At 45.6% G+C, this 22,458-nt stretch overlaps 2 protein-coding genes across 2 annotated transcripts; one reads left to right on the top strand and one right to left on the bottom strand.

The window, feature by feature from the left end:
• Window positions 1-811: 811 nt before the first annotated feature.
• Window positions 812-8,827, bottom strand: gpr143 (G protein-coupled receptor 143). Its single transcript, XM_076040068.1, has 9 exons — window positions 8,351-8,827; window positions 7,423-7,532; window positions 6,631-6,725; window positions 6,309-6,401; window positions 5,352-5,461; window positions 4,912-5,020; window positions 4,023-4,140; window positions 3,543-3,801; window positions 812-1,512 (listed from the first exon to the last, which is right to left on the bottom strand). Exons 1-9 carry the CDS (start codon window positions 8,604-8,606, stop codon window positions 1,409-1,411), a joined length of 1,254 nt encoding a protein of 417 aa, XP_075896183.1. The 5' UTR covers window positions 8,607-8,827; the 3' UTR covers window positions 812-1,408.
• Window positions 8,828-15,284: 6,457 nt separating this feature from the next.
• LOC142897754 (ankyrin repeat and SOCS box protein 9-like) lies at window positions 15,285-20,832 on the top strand. Its single transcript, XM_076040289.1, has 7 exons — window positions 15,285-15,612; window positions 15,711-15,790; window positions 15,894-16,001; window positions 17,454-17,604; window positions 17,903-18,037; window positions 19,096-19,287; window positions 19,968-20,832. Exons 1-7 carry the CDS (start codon window positions 15,369-15,371, stop codon window positions 20,114-20,116), a joined length of 1,059 nt encoding a protein of 352 aa, XP_075896404.1. The 5' UTR covers window positions 15,285-15,368; the 3' UTR covers window positions 20,117-20,832.
• The last annotated feature ends 1,626 nt before the right edge of the window (window positions 20,833-22,458 follow it).

Raw genomic sequence — 22,458 nt, 5'->3', positions numbered from 1 at the left:
TCGGCTTGATCAATGTGAAGTGCACTTTTTCTGAAGGGGTGGCTCAGCAAATGTTCAGACCTTGCTGAAAGTCAAGGGCCAATTCTGTTTTTCTTTCTTCCTTTACTAATAAAGGTCCAGTGTCTAGGGGTTTTTTTTCTCTTATGGAATGTTTTCCATCAGAATACGTGTTTGTTTTTGCGAAATCAGCCAAATTATTCATGCTCGGTTACTTTCAAATAAGCTTTTTCTTCTTTTTTTTTTTTTTCTCCATATATGGAGCAGGAGGGCCCTCAGCAGGGACTGCCATGTTTTATTTTCCACCGCCGCCCAGAGTGGAACACCGGCTACAGACGCGACCTTAATACTTTATCATTCTCCTACAGGCTTGAAGGTTGAAATGCTAAACACTGGACCTTTTGTGATGGTTCGTTCATTGTTTCCTGACTTCTTTTTTTTTTTTCTTCCTCTTTACCTTTGAGAGCCATTATTGTCTGTGTCAGACTGAGAATCGGTGGCCTCTCTCGGAACGCTGAAGAGCACGGTGCGGAATAAATACTGTGACCGCTACCATCTGTCACGCACCCTGGACCAGGTTGCTGTCACCTTCTACCAAGACGAAACGTTGATGTCGTTCAGTGTGTCTCAAATAAATCACTCTATTTTGATATCAGAAACCAGATGTGTTTGTGTGAGTGTCGGCGTCGTCAGTGAGCACCTCTGGAATTCCATGTAGAAATGTTGGGAAAAAAAAAAGCTGCAACAAAACGTACAAGACATTCTTTGAATATTTAATAAAGTGTAAAAAAAAAAAAAAAAAAAAAGTAGTGTGCAAAAATACAAGATGGATAGTTGGAAATCTCTAACAATACATTCATTCACATTTTTCTTTTTAGTTGAGTACAAAATACTACAAAACCAGCATCAGATTGAATTCTTTGTGCCAGCAAAATGTCTTATTTACTGCACTAAAGGTACGTTTTAAGCCTGAGGTGTGATTTATTCATTCTTAAGCAGACTCATTGTCCAATCTTCGACAACTGTGTGTCTTAACAGTGGCACAATTGTTGTAAACCCGTGCTGCCAAAATGGATTTGTATGTTAGCAATCATACAGACACGGAAAGTAGGCTTAAAGTTTTAACACTAAGAGTTTAATCTTTTAGAAAATGCGGCGGCTTTGGGCCACTTCAGCTGCTCTTCACTCCATTAACGCTACACTGTACCGCAAATGTAAATTCCTAGAAACACACAACAGAAGCTCGGAGCCAAGACCGTTAGACCTAATAAATCATCACGGCTGACTAACTGAGAGCGACTGGGAGCAGCCTCAGGAGGGAGGCGGACGGTGGAAAACAAAGAGTCGCTCCAAATATCACGTCCCACAGGTAGAAAGGCAGGTGGAGGCGGGTTGTTGGTGCGCCCGGTGTCTAGTGTCTCACAGAGGTCCCCAAGGACTCGCCATCAGCGTCTACATCCTCATAGTCTCGTAGCTCGCTGGAAATGTGGATTTCAACTGTACTAGTCTCTGAACCTGAGCAAGACAGAATGACATGAGATCACCAGATGACTCGGTGCGGCTTCACAGCGCGTGAGCTCGTCAAACCCACAGAGACAAGAGTTTGCATCTCTCGCTTGCAAATGTATTTTGGGAGTTTTAAGTTGACTGCACGTCCTGTAAATTTGACTTTCTTCAGCTTACGGAAAACACTGTGCCCTCTTCCATTATTTGGCTTAAACAAAAAGGCAAAGACACTCTCGTTTTTCTTTCTTTGAAAAGAAATCGTGGTAAAACTTTATTTCTAAAGACTTGTCATTTCAAAGACACAGCAGCATTAGATTGTCCTTCACACAGTACATGTGGTTTACAAAGGAAGTTGGTGTATAAAAAAAAAAGGCTTACAAAATTATTCCCAAAATACATTTCAGGATGTCTTAAAGGCCCAGTGTGAAAGATGCAGCGCCACCCAGTGTCAAGAAAGCAAACAGTGTTGCACTTGACCTTGCATCTTTCTCATACCGGCTGGGATGTCAGGGTGAAAGCAAAACCTCAAGCAGAGCCACAATCTGGCCCACATGATGGTGCAACATATCCACGCCCTGTTGAGTGGACCTGCTCGTTTTATAAAAATCACAACTGATTTTAAAAACAAAACAAAACCAAAACATACTTTAACGGCTTTATCTAACTAAACTATGCATATGAATTTGTTTATGGTCCCCTTAAATGTTTTACACTGGGCCTTTAACATGCCCACCCCCCCCCCCCCCCCCCCCCAGCAGACATTTGACTCGTCATCACAGGAAAGCTACTTATTAACAATGTGTGTGTTTTATGTAGACCCACATGACTGGTAGTCAGCACAATATCATGAGTCAAACCCCAACGCAACAAAATGGAATGTAGCCATCGGCTGTTCAGATGGGTTCGTGGAAATCCGAGGCCTTATTTTAGTTCATCAAACTCCAAGTTATACTATTGCATTCCCAAGTCCTTCCTGACGATGCGGCAACCCTAATCTGTAGTGGTACCTCAGTACACTAGATTTTTTTTTTTCTCAGCACATTATGTTGTGTGCAACCAAACTTTCATATAAAACAATAAAATAACAATCCCAGCCTGAGGATTTATACAGTACATGCACGGGGGACATCACAGCCATTGCACCAGCAGCTGAAGGCAACTGGCAATACTGTGTAAGCCCCCCCAACCTCCACCCCACCTCCATTTTATACTAACGGTTCTTGCTGTGTAATATCTGAAAAACTTCCTAATTCACTCCAACTCAACAACTTTCTTCTGTCTTCAACAAAAACTGAGTTGGATAAATTGCAGTGGTTTGAGTTAACGGGCTGACAAATTGCTAAATCATTTCTCCTTCATCTGCTCTTTGTGTGTTGCGGCTCCTCCACTGTCCCTGACAGCTCAAGGCTCTCTGGTGACTCGGAGCAGCCAATTGAAATTTTCCCAGTTTTCAGTATTTCTCAGGAGACGCAGCTTCTGGCGCTACTGGACTTTGTTCGGCAGGGCAACTCATTGGTGTGAAGGTCAGGTTTGGGCCGCAAGTCACTGCTGTCACAGTGTTTTCCTGGAGCTGCGACTCTCCTCTGTCAGCTGTTCATCAGGATGTAACGCTGTTTTTAATCTCTTTAAAGTCTTCAGTGAGGCCATCACCTTTTTTATACAATGATAATAGTAGTTTAAAGTCCAGAATATCAAAGAGACCTCCAGAAAACTGAAGTCAGTCTGCTGCTAATGTCACTGACATCATAAAAACTTTCTGAAAAGTGGCGCGGGGGGGTAAAAGATGGACTTTTTTAATTTCTGTAGAATCCATTATCAGGCAGGAAACACTTTGCTATTGGAAAAAAGTGGATGCTGCATAAGACGGGGCCTTAATCACAAGCAGCAGCTACCGAGTTACAGTGGCAGGAGGTGCCTGATGTTTCCCTGACTGAATGGGGGGGTGGTGGGGGAGGGGGCGGAGGTCGACCTCATCCTCAATGAGCCTCACCAGCCCTGATAAACAGGCGAGCCGTCGCTGCCGCCCACAGCCCAGTTACCTTCTGAGAGGACGCTGATGGCGTCCGAGTGGTGGTGCCCGTTGCCCACCCCGTTCTTCTTGGCCTCCTGGATGTGACTCTGGTAGAGCAGCGTGGATCCCACCAGGGGGTTGGGCCCGGCCGTGTTGGCCGCTGCCGAGGTGGAGACCGAGTCCCAGGCCAGCTCCCTCCTCCCTCGCGGGCTGAGGTCCACGTCCAGGCCCGTCCAGCCGTGGAAGGCCAGCGTGTTGAGGAACGCCTGCATGGGGTTCAGGATGCCCTGAGGGACAGATGGTGGAGGTTAAGAAGCCATGAAATCAGAAGAAAGTGTCCAAAATTTTGACTGGTAGTACATATATATATATATATATACATATATATATATATACATGTATATACATATATATATATATATACATATATATATATATATGTATATATATATATATATATGTATATATATATACATATATACATATATATGTATCCCCTTTCTCCCACCATGATGAACCACATGATGAGCGCTGCGTTTTTGATGTCCCTGACGCTGCTGTCGTTGATGTCAGTCTGCATCTCCAGGTAGAAGAGGAGGCACTCATTGATGATGTTGGGGAGCCAGCTGAACAGAACGAGTGGGAAAAAAATATGTATAATACAACTTTGTTATAGATGAAATGAGATCATCGCGCAAATGACATGCGGCTCGTTTTCCAGCTGCAGTTTGGCTGACTGCTTTTCAATCTCTACTGAAGACGAACACACACACACACACACACACACACACATACACGTACACGTTTCCATTCATCTCACTTATTACAGCGACACAGCGTGAGTCCAATGTAATTTGTAATCCCTTGCATGCACACTTAGTTTTATGTGGAAACCGTAACTGTGTTTCCAGTATACTGTGGCTCATTATAAATCACATTAAAAGCTGTTTGCTTAACTGAAATTAAAGTTTACCAGCGGCCTTATTTGGTCTGATCCGTAGCCGGTAACGTTACTCGATTTTGGCCGAGTGGGAAACCCGCGGTCTTTACGAGACCTCGTGAGTTGTGTTACTTCCTGGCCGGGTGCAACAACTTCCTGTTGTCTTATTGTCTCTGCCAGGCAACCGGCAACACTGAGACCAGACTAGTTTGCCGGTGTTATGCGATGTGCTCGTGCACATCACACCCTATAAAAAGCAAATAAAACAACAAGAACTTGCAAGAACCACTCCCGCAGCGTGGCTTGAACAAACAAATGATGATGTGTTGATGAGTGAGCTCCGGAGGCGCCGGTGTGCGGAGGCAAAGGAAACTAACGTTTTTCTCCAAAAGAAAAAAAAAAAAAAGAAAAAAAAGAAAACTGGCTTCGTCCAACTGTCGGATGAAGGAACACGTACCATATGAAGAAGACCAGCATGATCTTGAAGAAGCGTATTTTGATCTCGCTGGCCAGACGTCTCTCGTTCTCGGTGTAGATTCCTTGCCGTCCCTTCAGCAGAGATGTCACTGCAGGGTGGGGGGGATGAGTGGCCGAGGAGTGCATAGGAGAGAAAGGGAAGTGTTTTCATTCGGGCGTTGCAAGAACAGTGGATAGATCCACTACCAGTCAAAAGTTTGGACACATACGTCTGATTGAAGGCTTCTACTACGACTATTTAAATTGTAGATTGTCACTCAAGGCATCAAAACTATGAATGAACATATATGGAATATGTATTAAACAAAATATTTGATCTCTTCAGTGTGTATCTACAGTGTCGAAAGTAGTAAAGATCAAGAAGAAACAGGTGTGTCCAAACTTTTGGCTGGTCGTGTGGCTTCAGCTCAGCTGGCTGACCTGCAGATGTGGTCCGGTGGAAGAAGACGGGATTGGCCACGAGGACCAGCAGCATGGGGGCGTAGGTGGTGACGTAGTGAGGGATGGCGTGCTGAAGGCCTTGCTCGCAGCTACACACACACACACAGGAGAGATCAGGGATCGGATCTACCGCACAGCCGCAAGTGTTTGGACTGAGGGAAGGAAGCCTGAGTTCAAACACAACCACATCTGATCGTGATGATTATCAACATTCTACTATGTTTCACCCGGCTGAGGCAGTTTCCTTTGAGTTATTAATAGGCCTCAAAAAAGAGCGCTGAGCAATGTCAGAAATAACTTTTTAGGACGCCGCCATCTATTGGCGATATTAAGACTCCGTGTCCAAGTGCAACTTCCTGTAGTGTGGTACACCCACAACCCACACACTCTCTTGTGCACGTGCATTGATTCGTGGAGGTCACTCGATATTTCAGCAATATAATCAATCACACATCCAGGACAAGTAGAAGAAATTTGTTTTCTTGAAAGAAATATTTTTTTGGTTTTTGCATCTGTCTCACGCAGCCTCATCTTTTGAAAACCCCAAAAGATTTTTACGCAAATATTTCTCGGTTGTTTTTACGAGATTGTGGAAAAAACTTGTACACGACCTTTTAGGGCCGCAGGAAAATTCTCTGTGCCTCGCGTGCTTATTTGCTAATAAACATTTTATGATGCACATTTTTGGGATTTTTTTTATATAAAAAAAAAAAACACAGCAGCACGCGAAACTGCATAGAAATAGCAGAAAACGCTATCGTTTGACTTTTCCCGTTTTTAAAATTCATCTTTACACTCTCGGGTGGAGTTCTGGAATTCCCAACTTTTTTGTGCTTGCCTCCTCGCAGCTGAAAATGTCAAGAGTACACAGAGCTTATGCTGCTTTTGCCTGAGGGCGTTGGTGCGTGCGCGTGCGAAGGAAACAAAGAGTCTTACTTGGAGATGGATGGGTAGTAGAGCATGGCCACTCCTTCCACGCACAGCAGCACGGCCAGACCCCACGTAATCATGTGGTAGAGGATAATGGTGCTGGTGGGGGGGGGGGGAGCAGAGAGACGAGTCATGAGACCGAGAGCACAACACATGCTGATGGGGTGCACGCCAGAACACAGCACTCCTGACGTGCACGGCAAGCCTGAGTCCAGTTTCTCCACCAGTGCAAAACGCAGTCTTGAAACAAATGGCACACAGGGGGCAGAACAGAGCAAGGTGCACTGAGGATTTCAAATTAAAAGACAGACTGAGGGTTGAGGTTCACCTGATTCCTGCAGACGTCTTCACCACCAGGAAGACGTCGACGGCGTAGAAAAAGGTCCACCAGAAGGAGGCGCTGAAAAACAGCTGGATCCACATCTGCGAAACATGCAGACCAGAGGGAGTCAGTGACCGGAGACTGAGGAGGTCCAGGGTTCGACGCCCCCTACAGACGGGAGCTGCTGCCTCCCTGCTTGGCACTCGGCATTGGAGGTTGGGGTTGGGGAGTCGGGTCACCAAATGGCGCCGCTGCTGATCAACGTTGCCTTCAGGCTCCGGGTGAAACGAGGAGAACCAATTTCACATGTGACAATTAGTGGTGATTTAGCCTTTGACCCGTTAAATTAGATTTAAAGCGCCCATATTATCCACAATTCACTTGGCCGATGTTTTCTAGCGGTGAATTGCGTGACCCGGCTGGCAGTGAACCCCCCGCAAAGAGAACTCGGTCAAGTATGCCACTGTCTCATTGCTCCGCTTTGTTTTAGAACTGATTTTTCTTTTCTTTTCACACAGTTCCGGGAAGTAGACATTTGTGACATCACAAATGGCCAAATGTGGTGTTTTCTGTGCAAATAGGACGTTGACGTTTTGAGTCTGTGATGATAAAAGAAATTCTGGAGAACCAAAGGGGCATCAACTGAAGCACAATGAGAGGAATTCTGAAAACCATCCGTCCCTCTTCAAACAGATCTAGTAAAATGTTTCATGCATGACTTTGCAGTGTGGACGTGCACGTGCCCACATCAAAAATGTGCTTTTTGGCCCTGACTTGGGTAGGTTTCGGTTCACGTACCGCGCTGCTCACACAGTAGACCTCTGGCCACACGTCAGTGCTGTTGGCCTCCGAGATGCGGCCCATGATGTCCGGCAGGCCGAGCCACACGGACGACCTGACGATGATACCTGAGGGAAGGCAAGGCGGCAGAACGACCCAATCGTATCGTGTGTGGAAAAAATAACTGATGCTGGTTTTAGCAGCAGAGAGGAAGAGCAAGAGGAGGGAACAGGGAGCAGCTGATGTGAGGAAGAAGCAGCAGCAGCAGCAGCAGCAGCAGCATCTCGGATGCAATTCATTTCATCAGACCCGCTTAATGAACTGGTTGCAGGCGTGGAATCCCTTTAAATAACCGACTCTTTATGGTGGAAATCCGACTCACAGCTCCTGCCGCTGCGTTTCACATGGGGTCTTTTTCCATTTCCTGTAACTTCCAGTGGAATGGAAACGGAAACGCCGGCAAAGTGCTGCAGGCTGCCTGCTGATTTTAATGGGTTCGAGGTCTTTTTTTTTTTTTTTTTTTAAACTTCTGCAGAGGATCCCACCTGAGGCGCCACGACCCAGGGAGAAGACATCTGTGCACGAGAGGTTCAAGCGAAGTGCGTGCACGCGTCAGAGCCATTCATTGCTTTAAGAACAACCCTGCATTCCATCCGCCAACACGCGGTCTGCGCTCCGTGCTTCTCTTCTTCCTTCCTTTTCCCCGACTTAAAAATACCTCCTCTGCAAATACAATATTTCTTTTTGCCTTTAAGTTAGACCGCCTTTGCAAGACTGCTTGAAAAGTTGCGCTTGCCTGGCTGTTCAGTCAAGCAGAGAGAAGTTACGCTGCAACGCTGCGGCCAACATTCTTGTGCGTAACGCGCGTAATTGGATCCATCTTTTCTTTTTCTTTTCTTTTTTTTTACCCTTTCTCGCCCCGGTTCCATATAGTTTCGATCTTTACCTACGCATCCCAGGATGTCGCACACGCTGATGATGAGCAATATCCGGGAGGAGGACGCGGGCCTCGGCAGCGGGTACTGGCCCAGCCTGCGGTATCCTTTGCGCTTGGGCAGCAGTTGCAGGACGGCGAAGACGAGGCTGAGAGCCGCGCTGGCCAGAGTCAGCGACCCGAACAGAACCGGCTGGAAGGTCACCACGAACTCCGTCGCCGCGTCTCGGTTCGGGCAGCAGAACGTCTCCAGCCGGGGAGAAGCCATGGACGGAGGGAGAAGAGAGGGGGACAGGGAGAGGAAGAGGAAGAGAGGAGGAAAGAAGAAGTGTGCTACTGTGTCACAGGAGAGACGAGGCAACACACAGGAAGGGCTCTCTGGGTAACATGGCCCGGCGCGCGGAGAAATCACGGGGCTGAGTCATCATGTGCTTTCATTTAATCCCCGCGGTCCGGTTCGCAGCCTCGCGGCCGCGCGCGCGCACGTACACACACACACACACAAAGGAGCCGACAAAGGGCTGCTGTGCTGCGATAGGAAGTGACTCAAAACTCAACTTTAGTTGGACTTCGTACTGTCATGCGCCACTTTGCACGCACGGGCTGTAAATTGATTTTTCTTGATCCGTCCTCAGAGAGGAAAGATGAAGTTGTTTACTTCCACTTCAAGTGGCTGTTTGTCCTTACTCACATGAACCATGAGGCCTCCCACATGGTGGCCATGACGTCACAGGCCAGTGGCTCGCCAGTAGTGGTAAATCATAACTTAAAATAGGGTTATGGTTCACACAGTTTAAACTTCTTTGTTCCCAATAGATATTAGAAATAAGATGAATGTTTAAATTGTATTGAAATCTTTTAATTGAACATATTTTTGCACAACAATCAATAAAGAGCAGGATGGATGACTTTTACAAAGGAATTAAATAAATAAAGCTGAAAAGAAAAGAACAGGCGGTCCTGATTCATAGCCGACTCTACGCGAGCTACGCAGCCAGTGCACAGTTGTTGTGAATGGGTTGCGCAATGGTATTGCCTGCAGCTGCAGTACGTAGATTACGATTCTGTATTTTAAGGGACGGTTGGCAACTCTATCTAAAGGTCATACACTAAGTGTGTATTTCTTTATTATTTATGGGGGTTTTTTTGTTTTTTTGTTTTTTAATTTTGGCATGTTGCATAGCTTGCAATGAAAGCACTTTTTACTTCTCAAACTGTGTCAGGACAAATAGCTTTTAAAGACGGAAGCCTGGCTGTGGTGGATGAAGTTTGTGGTTTGAGTCTCCTGCTTTGACAACTTTTGGTTTAGCGACAAGTAAAGAGAGAAGCAAAAACGAAGATGTGAGTGGATCAGGGAGCTGGTGTTGGACTAAAAATCAATTAGTTGTGGGTTCTACTCTTTTGAGAGTCACTCTGTTTTTATGTCAAACTGCCAAAATATATGGAAACGCAATATGAGAGCCCCCCCCGCCCCCCGCGCCAAGGATTTGAACCAAAGACCTCATCTGACGACTCTGTGGAGTAATTCCACTTAACCACTGACAACTTCACACTCAGACAACCTCTCCTGGTGCATTGATTAGTTACATTGTGGCTCCTGGACTTTAAAACACAGTGACCCCATCAGAGTTGAACTTGCAACTGCTCGATTTGCAGTCTGCCCACCAACTCACTACACCAATATTATTCCTCCAAATGCACACAGATCTCCAGGCCTGAGTCTTCTCTCTTTCCTTCACTTGTTGAACCAACTGCTACACCGCAGCCAGATTTCCATTACACTGTGCTATTTAGACTTAATACGACTTTTGATATTGTAGAAGCTAAACATATTGCCACAGCCCTCCGCAGCGCACTGTGCAGAGTAGCATGCAAATCTGTCAGATCATTGCATTTGCAGAATAAAGCTCAAGCACAGCAGCTGATGATTTCAAAAACAAGGACAAAGCACTGACTTTGAGTTTTATACTTTCACGCTTGTAATCAATATTCTTCTCCCGTCACTGATGTTTGAGCTGATTATCTCATTAGTCTCACAGTGGGGGGCTCATAATCTGGGATTTCATATCCTGAACGTTAAAACCCCCTGAGCTGATGGAGGATCAACCCCATGCAGCATCAGCAGACCGGCATGATAACCTCAGAGCAACCTGCAGACTCAGACTTGGCCGACAGTTTCGTTCCGAGTCCATTTGGGCAATTCTGTAGATAACAAAGTCAGCAGATCTGTGGCATTCTTCACATGGAAAAAATAAATAAATAAAAATCTTGTGATCTAAATTAATGCCGGGCGCACAAACAGATTGCAGACTGACAGTCAGCAGGCATTCAAAAGGATTGTGCACGAAATCACATTTTCAGAGTTGACTCATGGCAACTAACCCGGCTCATCCATATGTTAACATCTATGAATGGAACAAATCATCACATCGCTGATTCCCAGAACTGTGTTGACACGGAGCAAGCAAACGTAAGGGATGGGGTTTTCACAGGCCAGACACACACGATGCCGTCAGGCAACATTGTTGAAGTGAATTCTGCATAACGTGAGCCCTTTAAAGCAGCATTTTGATCGACTCTTCTTGCAGGCTTGCTGCACAGTCTTGCATCAGGATGCCGTGCCAACATGTGAAACAACACACTCCCTTGCAGACGTTCAAATCCAGATTTCGGGTGGGGGGGTAGGAGGGAGGGCGGGTCTCATATCTTGGAAGCAGATCTGAGAGAAGTAGTGGAGAGAAACATTTGAAACAGATTTATTTGGGAAAACAAAGCATCAAGGGCGCCTCATTACCCAGCTCGACAGAGGCAGCATTCATTAAGCTCTGCACAATGGCATCCTAATCCATACGCACCTTCTCTGACATGGCACCGAGTCAATGGTATGGCGAGACCCTCGGCCTGCTGCCGAGGATTAGCGACTCCCGGAGGAACCCGGTCAATATTGACTTTCCTCTCAGGCGACGCCTCCTCTCTACTGCTGCCCTCTGCTGGTGCCCACGACAACCTGACTGTAGCCCTAATGTGGGTTTAAGAAAGGCCACGCAACTGATTATCCCCTCGAGTGCCCCTTGGCGGTGGATGTTAGGGGGCACTGGAGGGGCCACAGAAAATTGCAGAAAAGATAAGATTTAAAAAAATGTTTTAAACATTTATTTATTTATTTTTTCTAACAAATAGTAGAATCAAATTGTATATATATGTATATATACACCTATCTTTAATTCTTATTATAACATATTCTTCTTGAATCATTAAATATAATTTTAAATCTTAATGTAAATATAATCTATGAGAATTCATTATATGATGAAAACCTTACTGTGGGTTCAAACGTTGAGATTCTGTGCTTTTTAAGTAAAAAAAACAAACAAACAAACAAAAAAAAAACAGGCATTGGTGGAGAATTGAACCAACAACCTCATGAACCATAGTGAGACCTTTTCCAGCCTGAGCTATCTGTCTTGATGAGCTGAGGTTTTAATTTCTTGCTCATCTCTTTCACTTCAACATTTAAAAATCAGATAAAGTTCACATGGCGGAGAGCTGGATTTGAACCCTGGTTTGCCGCTCCAGAGGCAGCGATCCAACCCACTGAGCTAACCTGCACTGGTTCCTGATCCCTATGGAGGGATATCAGTTCATAAATAAACAACCACTGGACTCTTGAAAACACTGCAGCTGCTAGGTAGATTTTGTGCTTTTTTAAAAGCAATTAAAAAAAAAAAACAGGTGTTGGTGGGGAATTGAACCAACAACCTCTTGAACCATAGTTAGGCTTTCTTCAGCCTGAGCTATCTGTCCTGATGAGCCAATGCTTTATTTTCTTGCTCTTCTCTTTTACTTCAACTTTTAAAAATCAGATAAAGCTCACACAGTAGAGAGCTGGATTCGAACCCTGGTTTGCTGCTCCAGAGTCAGCGATCCAACCCACTGAGCTAAGCTGCACTGGTTCCTGATCACTGTGGAGGGATATCAGTTCATAAATAAACAACCACTGGACTCCAGCTGCTAGGTAGAAAGAAATGGTCACTTTACATAAAATACAAGTGTAACGCAACAAGTGGAGCTGAAGTATTCCAGGTCCAGTTTTGACCCGGCCCTAAAATATGTACACTCTCTTTGCTCTTTTGAGTTTAATTCAAATACACTTTAAAAGAAGGAAGGGGGAGCTAGCTAGGTAGCTAGCTCCACTTACCTGTTTGCTGCTTCCAGTTGATCTCAGATGAAGGAAATTCCAAACGCTCGGAAGATTGAAATGCTCGGAAATACGACGGACGGAATGCAACGCAAGTTTTGGTTGTTTTATTGGTTTTTAGGTATGTTTTGAGTTTTGTTTGGTTTGGTTTGATTTGGTTTAGACACACACACACGACACACAGACACGCAAGTGTTGTACCTCTGGTCCACGCTGGGTTTCGATCCTGTCACCTTCGCGTTGGGAGACATTGTTGCTCCCCACAAGACCGTCTTCAGCGCTGACGACCAAAGAACTATAAAGGCCTCAGTGCTTCACCCTGCACAGACAAACAGACAGCAGCTACAGGCACATACACACAGATACACACACACAAAAACACAAATAAATTGAAAATAAAGGACAATAAATGACAAAAACAAAAAATATTCTTCAACTCATTCCTACATAAGTTATGAATAACAGAAGATCATGTCACAGTCAACTTTAGACCATCAAATTATATATGCATATACAACATATAGATCACTGCATGATGTAGTGAAGCAGTTTATAGGAGTGTGTTTCTCATAAGCAGAGCTGACGTCAAGGGTGGCTGTAGACATTGGGTTACTATTTACCTGCATCAGGCTAACAAGGTGGTTAGCTCAGTAGGCTAAACCTCTGACTGCGGTGCAGGAGATGTGGGTTCAAATCCAAGTTAGTTGGAGGTCAAATCTGATTTAATTTAAGTTACCTTCATGTTTGTGTTGTGACATCGTGTCTGGGGGGATTTTAAAAAAAAGAAAGAAACAACACAAGGTCTTGGTGGAGAATTGAACCAACAACCTCATGAACCTTTGTGAGACCTTTTCCAGCATGAGCTATTTGTCCTGCTGAGCTGGGATTTTAATTTCTTGCTCATCTCTTTCACTTCAACTTTTAAAAATCAGATAAAGTTCACACGGTAGAGAGCTGGATTCAAACCCTGGTTTGCCGCTCCAGAGGCAGTGATACAACCCAGTGAGCTAACCTGCCCTGGTTCCTGATCCCTGTGGAGGGATATCAGTTCATAAATAAACAGCAACTGGACTCTTGAAAAAACTCCAGCTGCTCGGTAGATGCTGTGCTTTTTTAAAAAGTAATAATAAAAAAAAAAAAAAACAGGTGTTGGTGGGGAATTGAACCAACAACCTCATGCATCATAGTCAGGATTCCTCCAGCCTGAGATATCTGCTGTGATGAGATGAGGTTTTATTTTCTGGACTTTCTCTCTCACCTTGACCTTTTTTTTCCTCACCAAAGAAATTTCAGACAACGTTGAGATTTTGAGCTCTTTCACCTTCTTTTATTTAATTATTTGTCAATCAGTATGTCAACTGGTGACAACATCGTTCAATGTAAAAAAAAATAATAATAAATTCTCCCCCAAAAAACAACACACTTAATGCACAACACAGCTGTTGGATCTACCGAAAGCCGAGTTTATTTCATCACCCATCACAGTGCAGGTGGTTTCTGGAAAATACATTAAGCTCTGTGGAAAGGGGGTGGGCGGGGGGGAATAACCCTTTCAGTGGGGTCAGAGGTCAGTCAGGAGTCTCACTGCAGTTGATTCACCTGCAGAAAATCCGTTTATTATCCTGTTAAATTGGTTACGAATCTGAAAAAAAAACAAGAAGGCTGCGTCAAAAAAGAAAAGAAAAATACTTTCTTAGAAAAGGAAATGTGCAGATGTTTCGAAACACTGGTTTTAATGGACCACCACGCTAAGGCACAACAGTCTCTGTACAGTGGAGGATGAGATGACACGCTAGGAAAAGGTTTTAGAGCTGCTCCTGTCTGACGATTTTTAAAGGAAACAAAGAAAAAACAGTGCCATCATGTGGGGGCCTCATGTCCTGGTTTGACTGGGAAAAGGTTCAACTTCAGTTTCCTTGAATGGCGTGTTAGAAAAATATGCGTAAAATGAAAACATGTCTTGATTTTGAACAGCGCCTGTCAAAACCAGACATACTGTAGGTGTGTACAATTCCATTTGCATCAGTGACCAGCTGGCCAGGCAGAAAACGCGCTCAGGTTGACGGACCTGTTGTTGCACATTTACATGGTGTACCGTAACACAATGCACTTTACAAAACAAGGTTTGGACACAGAACATGTTTGCAGCTCCTCTCCTCAGTGAGTTGCGACAAATACACAAGTCTCTCGTGTCTCCAGTCACCAATAATCCGCGTTTATATCTGCGTATTGCAGACTCTCAAATTTGCCTCTGCAGCAGCAATTTCCTCCCTGGCAGCAGCAGCTGATGACAGTGGGTGGCGATCAGATAGCAGATTCCAGCTATTTTCCAAAGTGGCTCTTCCAGATGCCATCAGCTGAGGAGTGATTCTTAAGTCACCTGACAAGACACGGACAAGCCGATCTGTGGCCGGCGTGACACCAGAGTGCCTGTTGTTACAAACATGGTATAAGTATGTACATAGCAAACCTGAGGTGCTCTGTCTTTCTGGACACACACAAACGCAAACACCAAGTAGGCACTTCAAGCAGCCCTTTTTTAAGCTTTCAAACCACGAAAAGCAGTTAAAAGCAGTTGGTTGGTGGCGGCACACACTGTCCCATGGGATGGGTGTGCATTCACAGTGTCAAGTTACAGAGGCTGAGTAGTTCAGACCTGTCGGACCAGCCCTCCTCCCTGCACCCCACCCATGTCCCCCATTGGCTGAGACTCTCTGCCCACAGTTAACCAGCCTGTTTCCTGCCGTGCAAGCAGCTCTGCTTGTGTGCTTGCGTGTGTGTGTGTGTGTGTGTGTGTGTGTGTGTGTATTGTTGCTGTTTCTGCAAGAGGAAATGACATCACAGCCTGCAGCTCCAGTGAAACCAGATGGGCTCCAAACTTCAGTCAGATCTGCTCTGTCTCGCTCGAGCTGCAGGTCAGGAGACGCAAAACAAGAACCAATAACGGTTCAACTTTTTCTGGGGACCTTTTCTTCTCCCGGTTGTGTGAAAATGTCTGCTGGAAGCGAAGACACTGCGAGAGGCTCTGGGTGTCCAGGTGGGGCTCCGGTGTTCTTCTCCAACCCTTTGATGAGCGGTGAGTGCGTTTCACTGCCTCCAGGCAGAAACCTTTAGACCAATAGCTCACTTTTAAAAAGCTCAGTGTTGTTTTCTTCTCTAATGTCTGCAACCCAGACGTTGAGTCTGACTGGTCCCCCATTCACGATGCTGCCTTCAGCGGACGAGTCTTGGCCCTGCAGAGACTCATCGCACAAGTAGGGCTTTTATACTGCCCTTTCTTTTAACAGCCAGATGTTTGAGTTCGTCTCTGTCTTTTTATTTGGACCTGGAGCACTGATGTGACCCTTGTGTCTGCAGGGCAGTTGTGTGAACCTGAACACTCTGGACAGGGTCTCTCCCCTCCACGGTGCCTGTGTGCAGGGACACACCGGCTGTGCGAAGCTGCTGGTGGAAAACGGTGCAAATGTAAGCAAAAACCAACATCAAAAACCCTGATCAAGCATTCATTGGTTGGTGAGTAAGTGTCAGGTGGTGCCAGGACAAGAAAGACGCTCTTGTCTCAGGCTCATTATATTACGCTCTATTTCATCTCAACGTTTATTTAATCCCTCCCTGAGGCTAAATGCCAGAGTTCTTCCACTGCCGGTTATTCTGTAGCACGATTTTGTGTCTCCATGTGGAAGAGTAACCAGATGGGCGGGGCCAGACGGTCCACGCCCGCTGGGTGACACGTTAACGGACTTCAGTTTGCAGACACAAAGTTTGACTTCAAAACAAAGTCACAGAGCGCTGGAATTGCGGCATTGCTGTGGCACTTCCTGCAACAGTGACGGCGAACAAAATGTTCCTTTATCTCTGAGGAGACCATATTTACATTCACTTCCTGAAAATCTGACCAAATCTCTGTTGTTAGTGACTAAAGAACGGTCCAGTGTGTTTAAACCTTCAGGCTTTTATTTTGTAGACTGTTCCAAACCACATCAGTGTGACTCCAGAGATTCTTTTTTAATATGGCTTCACTCACGTGGTACTGGTGGTGCAAACGCGTGACCAAAAATGACCAAAAAAAAACCCCACACATTTTGTGATGACACACACAAATCCTGTTTAAATAAAGAGCTGCACTAATTTACAGACATACATAGAAGCCCAAAGACTGACTGCAAACGCCATCTACAGGTGGCTGTTGTGAAATCTGAGCGAGAGTTGACATTAACAGTCTGGTATTGCATTATATTAATAATATCTGGAGGTTTTTTTTGCTGTATTAGGCAATTTGGTTTGTGAAGATGAACCTCATCCATTCACTGTTGAAGTGAGTGAGTGAACAGTCCCACCCAACAACAACCAGCAACAATACACTCTTCTTCAAACACAGCATCAGGAGCAGGAGACTCTACACCTGCACGCCGGCCCGAACAAATCATTCCATTTTGAAATCATGTGCCACACCAGTGACGTGGCAGCCTTTTGTGTGTTATTAGCCAGGAAATTGAATTTAAGGAGGGTCAACCTGTTCTGACATCAGTTTATTAGTTTACTATATTTATCACTTGGTGATCTGGATATTTCAGGTTAAAGGCAACAGTTTTTTTCATATTTATTTTTTTCAACCTTGTCATTTTCAAAGGCTAAGTGTGTAACACACTGGGCTTCCTTAGAAATATGGCGATGTGTGATATGCTGATAGATGGCAGTGAACTGGGAGCGAGACCCTTGCTCTCGATATATTCTTAAATCTAAATAAGAAATGTTCTAAGAGTAGGAAAACCAAATTACTTTTTTTGTACTGCGAGTATTCACTTTTATTAATGTATTCATGGGCAGTATATTAAGCTTTTACCGATATAAAAAATTGCAAATGAGGCCAAATTTGACACACTTGATAAACCCTCTCCACTCTCTGCCTGTCTTCAGGTGAACAGCTCCACGGTGGACGGACAGACTCCCCTGTCGGAAGCGTGCGCCCGAGGCCATGTGACCTGCGTCTCGCTGCTCCTCCAGCATGGAGCCGACCCCCTGGGGAGCAGCCAGTCCAGCTCTCCCATCCACAGGGCGGCGGCTGCAGGTCAGAGGTCACATTCCACACGGCGCCCTCGCAGATAATCTATGCCCAAACCCCAGGCAGGACGCAGCATGCAAAATGAATTGAGAGCGTGCGGGAGCAGCGGGAAGAAGCACACCTGAGAAATGTATAATGCAGTGAGAGTCTCTGTTGATGCCTACGCAAAAAAAAAAAAAAAAAAAAGCGAGGGCATCCTCTTCCCGGGGGACTCGGAGCGGCGGAGGGGAAAAAAAATTTCAAAGCACATCACTTCAAGCGCGCAGCTGCTCATTGTGGCGAACGCTTCGACTTCGTGTTGCAGGTCACTCAGAGTGCATCGAGCCGCTGGTGCAGCGCGGCGCGGACGTGGATCAGCACATCGACCGGACGGGCTCCCCTCTGCACGCCGCCTGCTCCAATCAGCACCCGGCCGCAGCCAGGAAGCTCCTTCAGCTGGGTGAGGAGGACTCGGACGCCGGCTAATTACCAACGTTGCAGTTTTAGCTCCAGTCTCATTAAGACGTGAGCTTTTAGTTCCGAGACGAGTGGCGCGGCCGGAGCGATGATGGCGGTTTAGATTCTGCATCTGTAATATGGACTCAGACTTTCCCTGAGGAAAATGACAACTCTTTAATTATAACACAATACAAACTGTTTCCTTTCCCCCATCACTGAACATATTACGTTTGAATTAGCTGCAACAGGCATTTCCTCTTCATTTCTGATGAATGTTTTTGAAAAGTACCCCTGGATTCTCCATTTTTCATTTTTTTTTTTTTTTTACCCTTGACCAGAGTGGAGCGACCTTACACATTAATTATCCCAAAACATTTGTACAGGACGCCAAAAAATTGCAGATTTAGCCCACCGACTGCAAAATTGAAGCCAAAATCCTGTTTTGAGGGCCCCACTACATGCCTGTGAGGAGACAGAAGCAAGCAGACAAACTGCAGCTTCTGCTATAGTAACCATCATTGCATGATTATTTTTCCCTTTAATGGCCGCAGTGTGAAAACATATATTTATTTGTCCTTTTTTTTCCATCTGGTTGCTTCTCCATTATTCATTCAAGTTCAATCGGTCATTTCAAACTCTGGGGAAATTGCTTTGTGTTCAGACTTCACGCTGCTATATTTTGTACCAACACATAGACACAGTTCAAAAATAGAACTGGTTGTTTTCCCTTCAGCTAAGAAATGGAGAGAGCATAGGATGTGCTTTGGTCTCTGTTGTGACGGAGACAGGAAATACCTGGATAAACCTGTCTCAACATTAGCATTTCCACTCAACAGCCATTCGAGCAAGTGTAAAACTCTATTAGAAGAAATAGCAGCGACTTTGTGGTGTCACACAGGGCTGATACCCCAACCTTTGAGCCCACCATGCAGCAGTCTTGTTCATCAGCGTCTAAAAGCATGCAGCTGATCCAACTATCAGCATTACTATGCAACAATTTTTTGACAATAGGTTATGATTATACTCAACCCTGTTACTCTGCGTTCCCCTTTTTTCCAGGCGCTTGTGTGAACAGCAGCATCTCCGGCGAGTCGCCGCTGCACATCGCGTCCCGCCTGTCCAGCCCGGCGCTGGCCTCCGTCCTGCTGGAGCATGGGGCCGACCGCTCCCTCAGGAACTGGGAGGGCAAACGGCCCCTGGAGCTGGCGGCCCCCAACAGCCCGGTGGAGAGGCTGTTGAGACAAGACGGAGGTAGTCAAGCCAAACTAACCCAGTAGCCTCAGTCGTAGGGGAGTGGGGGGGGGGGGGGGGGGGGGGGGGGGTGCGTTTCCATTACAGTTTCTTCGCAAAATAAAAGCAATATTTCCAAAATTTCGACAAAGCACAATTGCGATTTGCAGGTTTTTCCACTGAATGGTGTGAAGCGCATACACTGTAATGCTCGTACAATCTCGCAGGACGAGATTTTACAAGAATTTTGTTTGCTTATGTTTGTTTACATTTGTACTGCTGTCAAGAATGGTTGTTATATGTTTCTCTTTGATTACTTGTAAAAAAAAAAAAAAAATATTCAGAAGTTGTTTTTTTTTTGTTTGTTTGTTTTTTTTTTTTTACAAGTAATCAAACGTAAAGCGCCATTTTCACTTGAAGTGAACCGGTCACGTGACCCCGTACGACACGTCCGGTGTCAATGCGAAAAAAGTGCTGCCATGTGATATACCTCTCTATCAATATACGTCTGAGAAACCACGTCACGAGAGCGCCAAAACCTTTTATCCATAATTGAGAGGTTTTTCCGAGTTTACGTGTTTCCATGACCAGTTTCTTTTATTGAGATATTTCGGTTTTGCGCAATTGTGTTAGTCTTGGGCCCTCGCCAATAATCCAAAACACGTCTCTCTATCACGGCTCCCCCGTCACCTGGCCGGCAGGAGCGCCCCCTCTCGTGCACCTCTGTCGGCTGGGCATCAGGAGGACTGTGGGCAAGAAGAGGCTGGCCGCCATCCAGGAGCTCCACCTTCCTGCCCACATCCAGCGCTATCTTCTCTTCCAGTCGAACACGGAGGAGATCACGAACTGAAGCAAACCTCTGACGTCAGAGGGGGGGGGGGTCTTTGTATTGCACGAGTCGGCCAGCGGGGGGAGCACTTGTAACAGTCCTGAGATGAGGAGCAGCGTCTCAGGGATGTGCGCGCTGCTGTGAGAGCATCAGGATGAGGCGGCAGGTTCGCCCTAGTTTCTACATCTTTTTTTGGATAAAATGCATCAGAAGACTTGACACGCTGCTGCGGATGCTTCTAATATATTTTTATGATCATAAAAGAACAATAACATTGAGCTTTTCTCCCACTCTTCTGGGACAAGTCAATAACACAGCTGACATTAGCCCTGCACAAGCAGACCTCTGGCTGTGATAGTTGTGGGCCTTCACTACCGCAGAACATTGCGACGTTAAGAATGTATGATTTCAGATTATTAGATTCCGTGGTACAGACAGTTTTATTTGCTTCACTCTGCCTGTGCAACGACGTGACATTTCGCAGTAAATTTAACACCGAGCCTGCACTTCAGTGCTTCGGTGCAACAATAAATCTGTGTGCAATACACACAGAGTCTGAGCCCTGGCAATGCTCTTGTTTTTCTTTGTTTTTGGTTTCAAATGTGATTCTTATTATTGTAAAGGAGCAATAAAGACGAGATCTTATTATTAAAAATCTAAAAGCAACCAGCTGTGTGCATATGACTTTTAATGCCTTCTAATTTGCCATTTGGTTGTAGTGACAGTGAGAAATGTAATGAAAAAAAAAACCTGATGAGACCTGTCCAGGATGTAACCCTGCCTTGGCCTGAAGGCAGCTGGGATTGGCTCTAGCAGCCCCTGTGACACTGGGCTGCAGTGGGAACGGGTACAGACGATGCATGAACAAATGAAGACAAACTGCTCCTTGTTGATTGTTTTTTGTTTTTTTTTAAATCCAAAGGCTAAATGTGGGAAAAGACGATCTTGAGACCGCTGATGATGCTGAAGCTGAATTAAATGGATTAATGAAGCCCAAATTCAAAAGATGTGATGAAAGGGGTAGAACGGTGCAAATAAACGATAGAACACACATGGTTCTTGGCTCAGCGGCGAAACTCGACTTCTTGCGTCAGAGAAGTGGAACTCCATGTTTTCAGACAACAATCGGCCCTTTATTGGCCCCTGACTCAGGTTGAACTGCTGAGTCAGGAGCCACACTGATTATCTTTTCATTCGCAATCTGACCTCCACGTTCACCTTTTATGTTATCAATGTTCTTATTATTTATAGGATTACCATCACAGATCATGACTCAATCATTTTCCAATCAGCTGTCGCAATACTGGCCCTTTAAATGGCCAGGATTGGGTTTGGTTGAGGCAGTCGAGCGCTGCAACGCCTCCGTGGTCACTAAAGCATCACTTGTTACACTCATACATTTAAAAGCAACGCTCATTAACTTCGCCAGTCTCAATTTGCTGGCACAACTAAATCATCGTCCCCTCAAGCACAAGCTCTGGTGCCTCAGGGCCGCACACAGACACACTCACACACACACACACACACACGGGCAGCCCTCTCTACCTCAAGCGGGCCTTCAATTTAACTGCTGTTTAATGTTTAATCAATATTGTGAAGGAGCCTCTCGCACGTCCCATAAAACCTCTTGCACTGAAAGGACGATGAACAGGTGTGTCGAATGCAGAGCAAAGCCTAAGAGTCTCACTCTACTCCTCCATCCCCTCCACCCCTCACCCTCCCCTCCTCGACCCACCAAGCTCGCCAGGGTTCAGTCGGGCACCGTGCGGCGTTTAGCTGCACTTAAACTCGTCCCTGCCACGTGTGACACCAAAGCTTTCCCGCCGCGTCCTCTGGGGGAGAGAAAAGCCTCCATTAGGCCGCGTGTTGTTTCCGCCCCTCTCAGACGTGGACCTCGCAAGTGCATGTGCACTTTAGCCACAACAGCCCAAAGTGGAAGTGGAAACATACTGCAAGTTTTACACCATGCCATCCCATCCTTTTCCTCCTACAACCAACCATTAAACCATGAGTTTGCTCAAAATTGAAATTTCAGCAGAAGGGAATTTACCACAGAAAAATGAATGGAGGACGTCTTGTTGTTTTCAAGATGTTGTGTTTATTCATCCTCTAATTTAATTGAAAAAATTTTGAGGTAGTGAGGTAGTTGACACAAGGTAGTTCACACGGCTGCCGCCTCACAGCAAGAAGGTTGTGGGTTGGATTCCAGGCCTGGGGACCTCCCTGTGTCCCCAGCTTCCTCCCACAGTCCAAAAACATGCATGCGAGGTGAATTGGAAACTCTGAATTGTCTGCAGGTGTGTATGTGACTGTTTATAGTTGTTTGTCTCTATGTGTCCCTGTGATGAACTGGCGACTTGTCC

This window comes from Nelusetta ayraudi, unplaced genomic scaffold (genome assembly GCF_046127955.1).
Source record: "Nelusetta ayraudi isolate G7.1 ecotype Tasmania unplaced genomic scaffold, CSIRO-AGI_Nayr_v1 ptg000060l, whole genome shotgun sequence".
Taxonomy (NCBI): Eukaryota; Metazoa; Chordata; class Actinopteri; order Tetraodontiformes; family Monacanthidae; genus Nelusetta; species Nelusetta ayraudi.
This window is presented reverse-complemented; position numbering and strand designations above follow the sequence as displayed.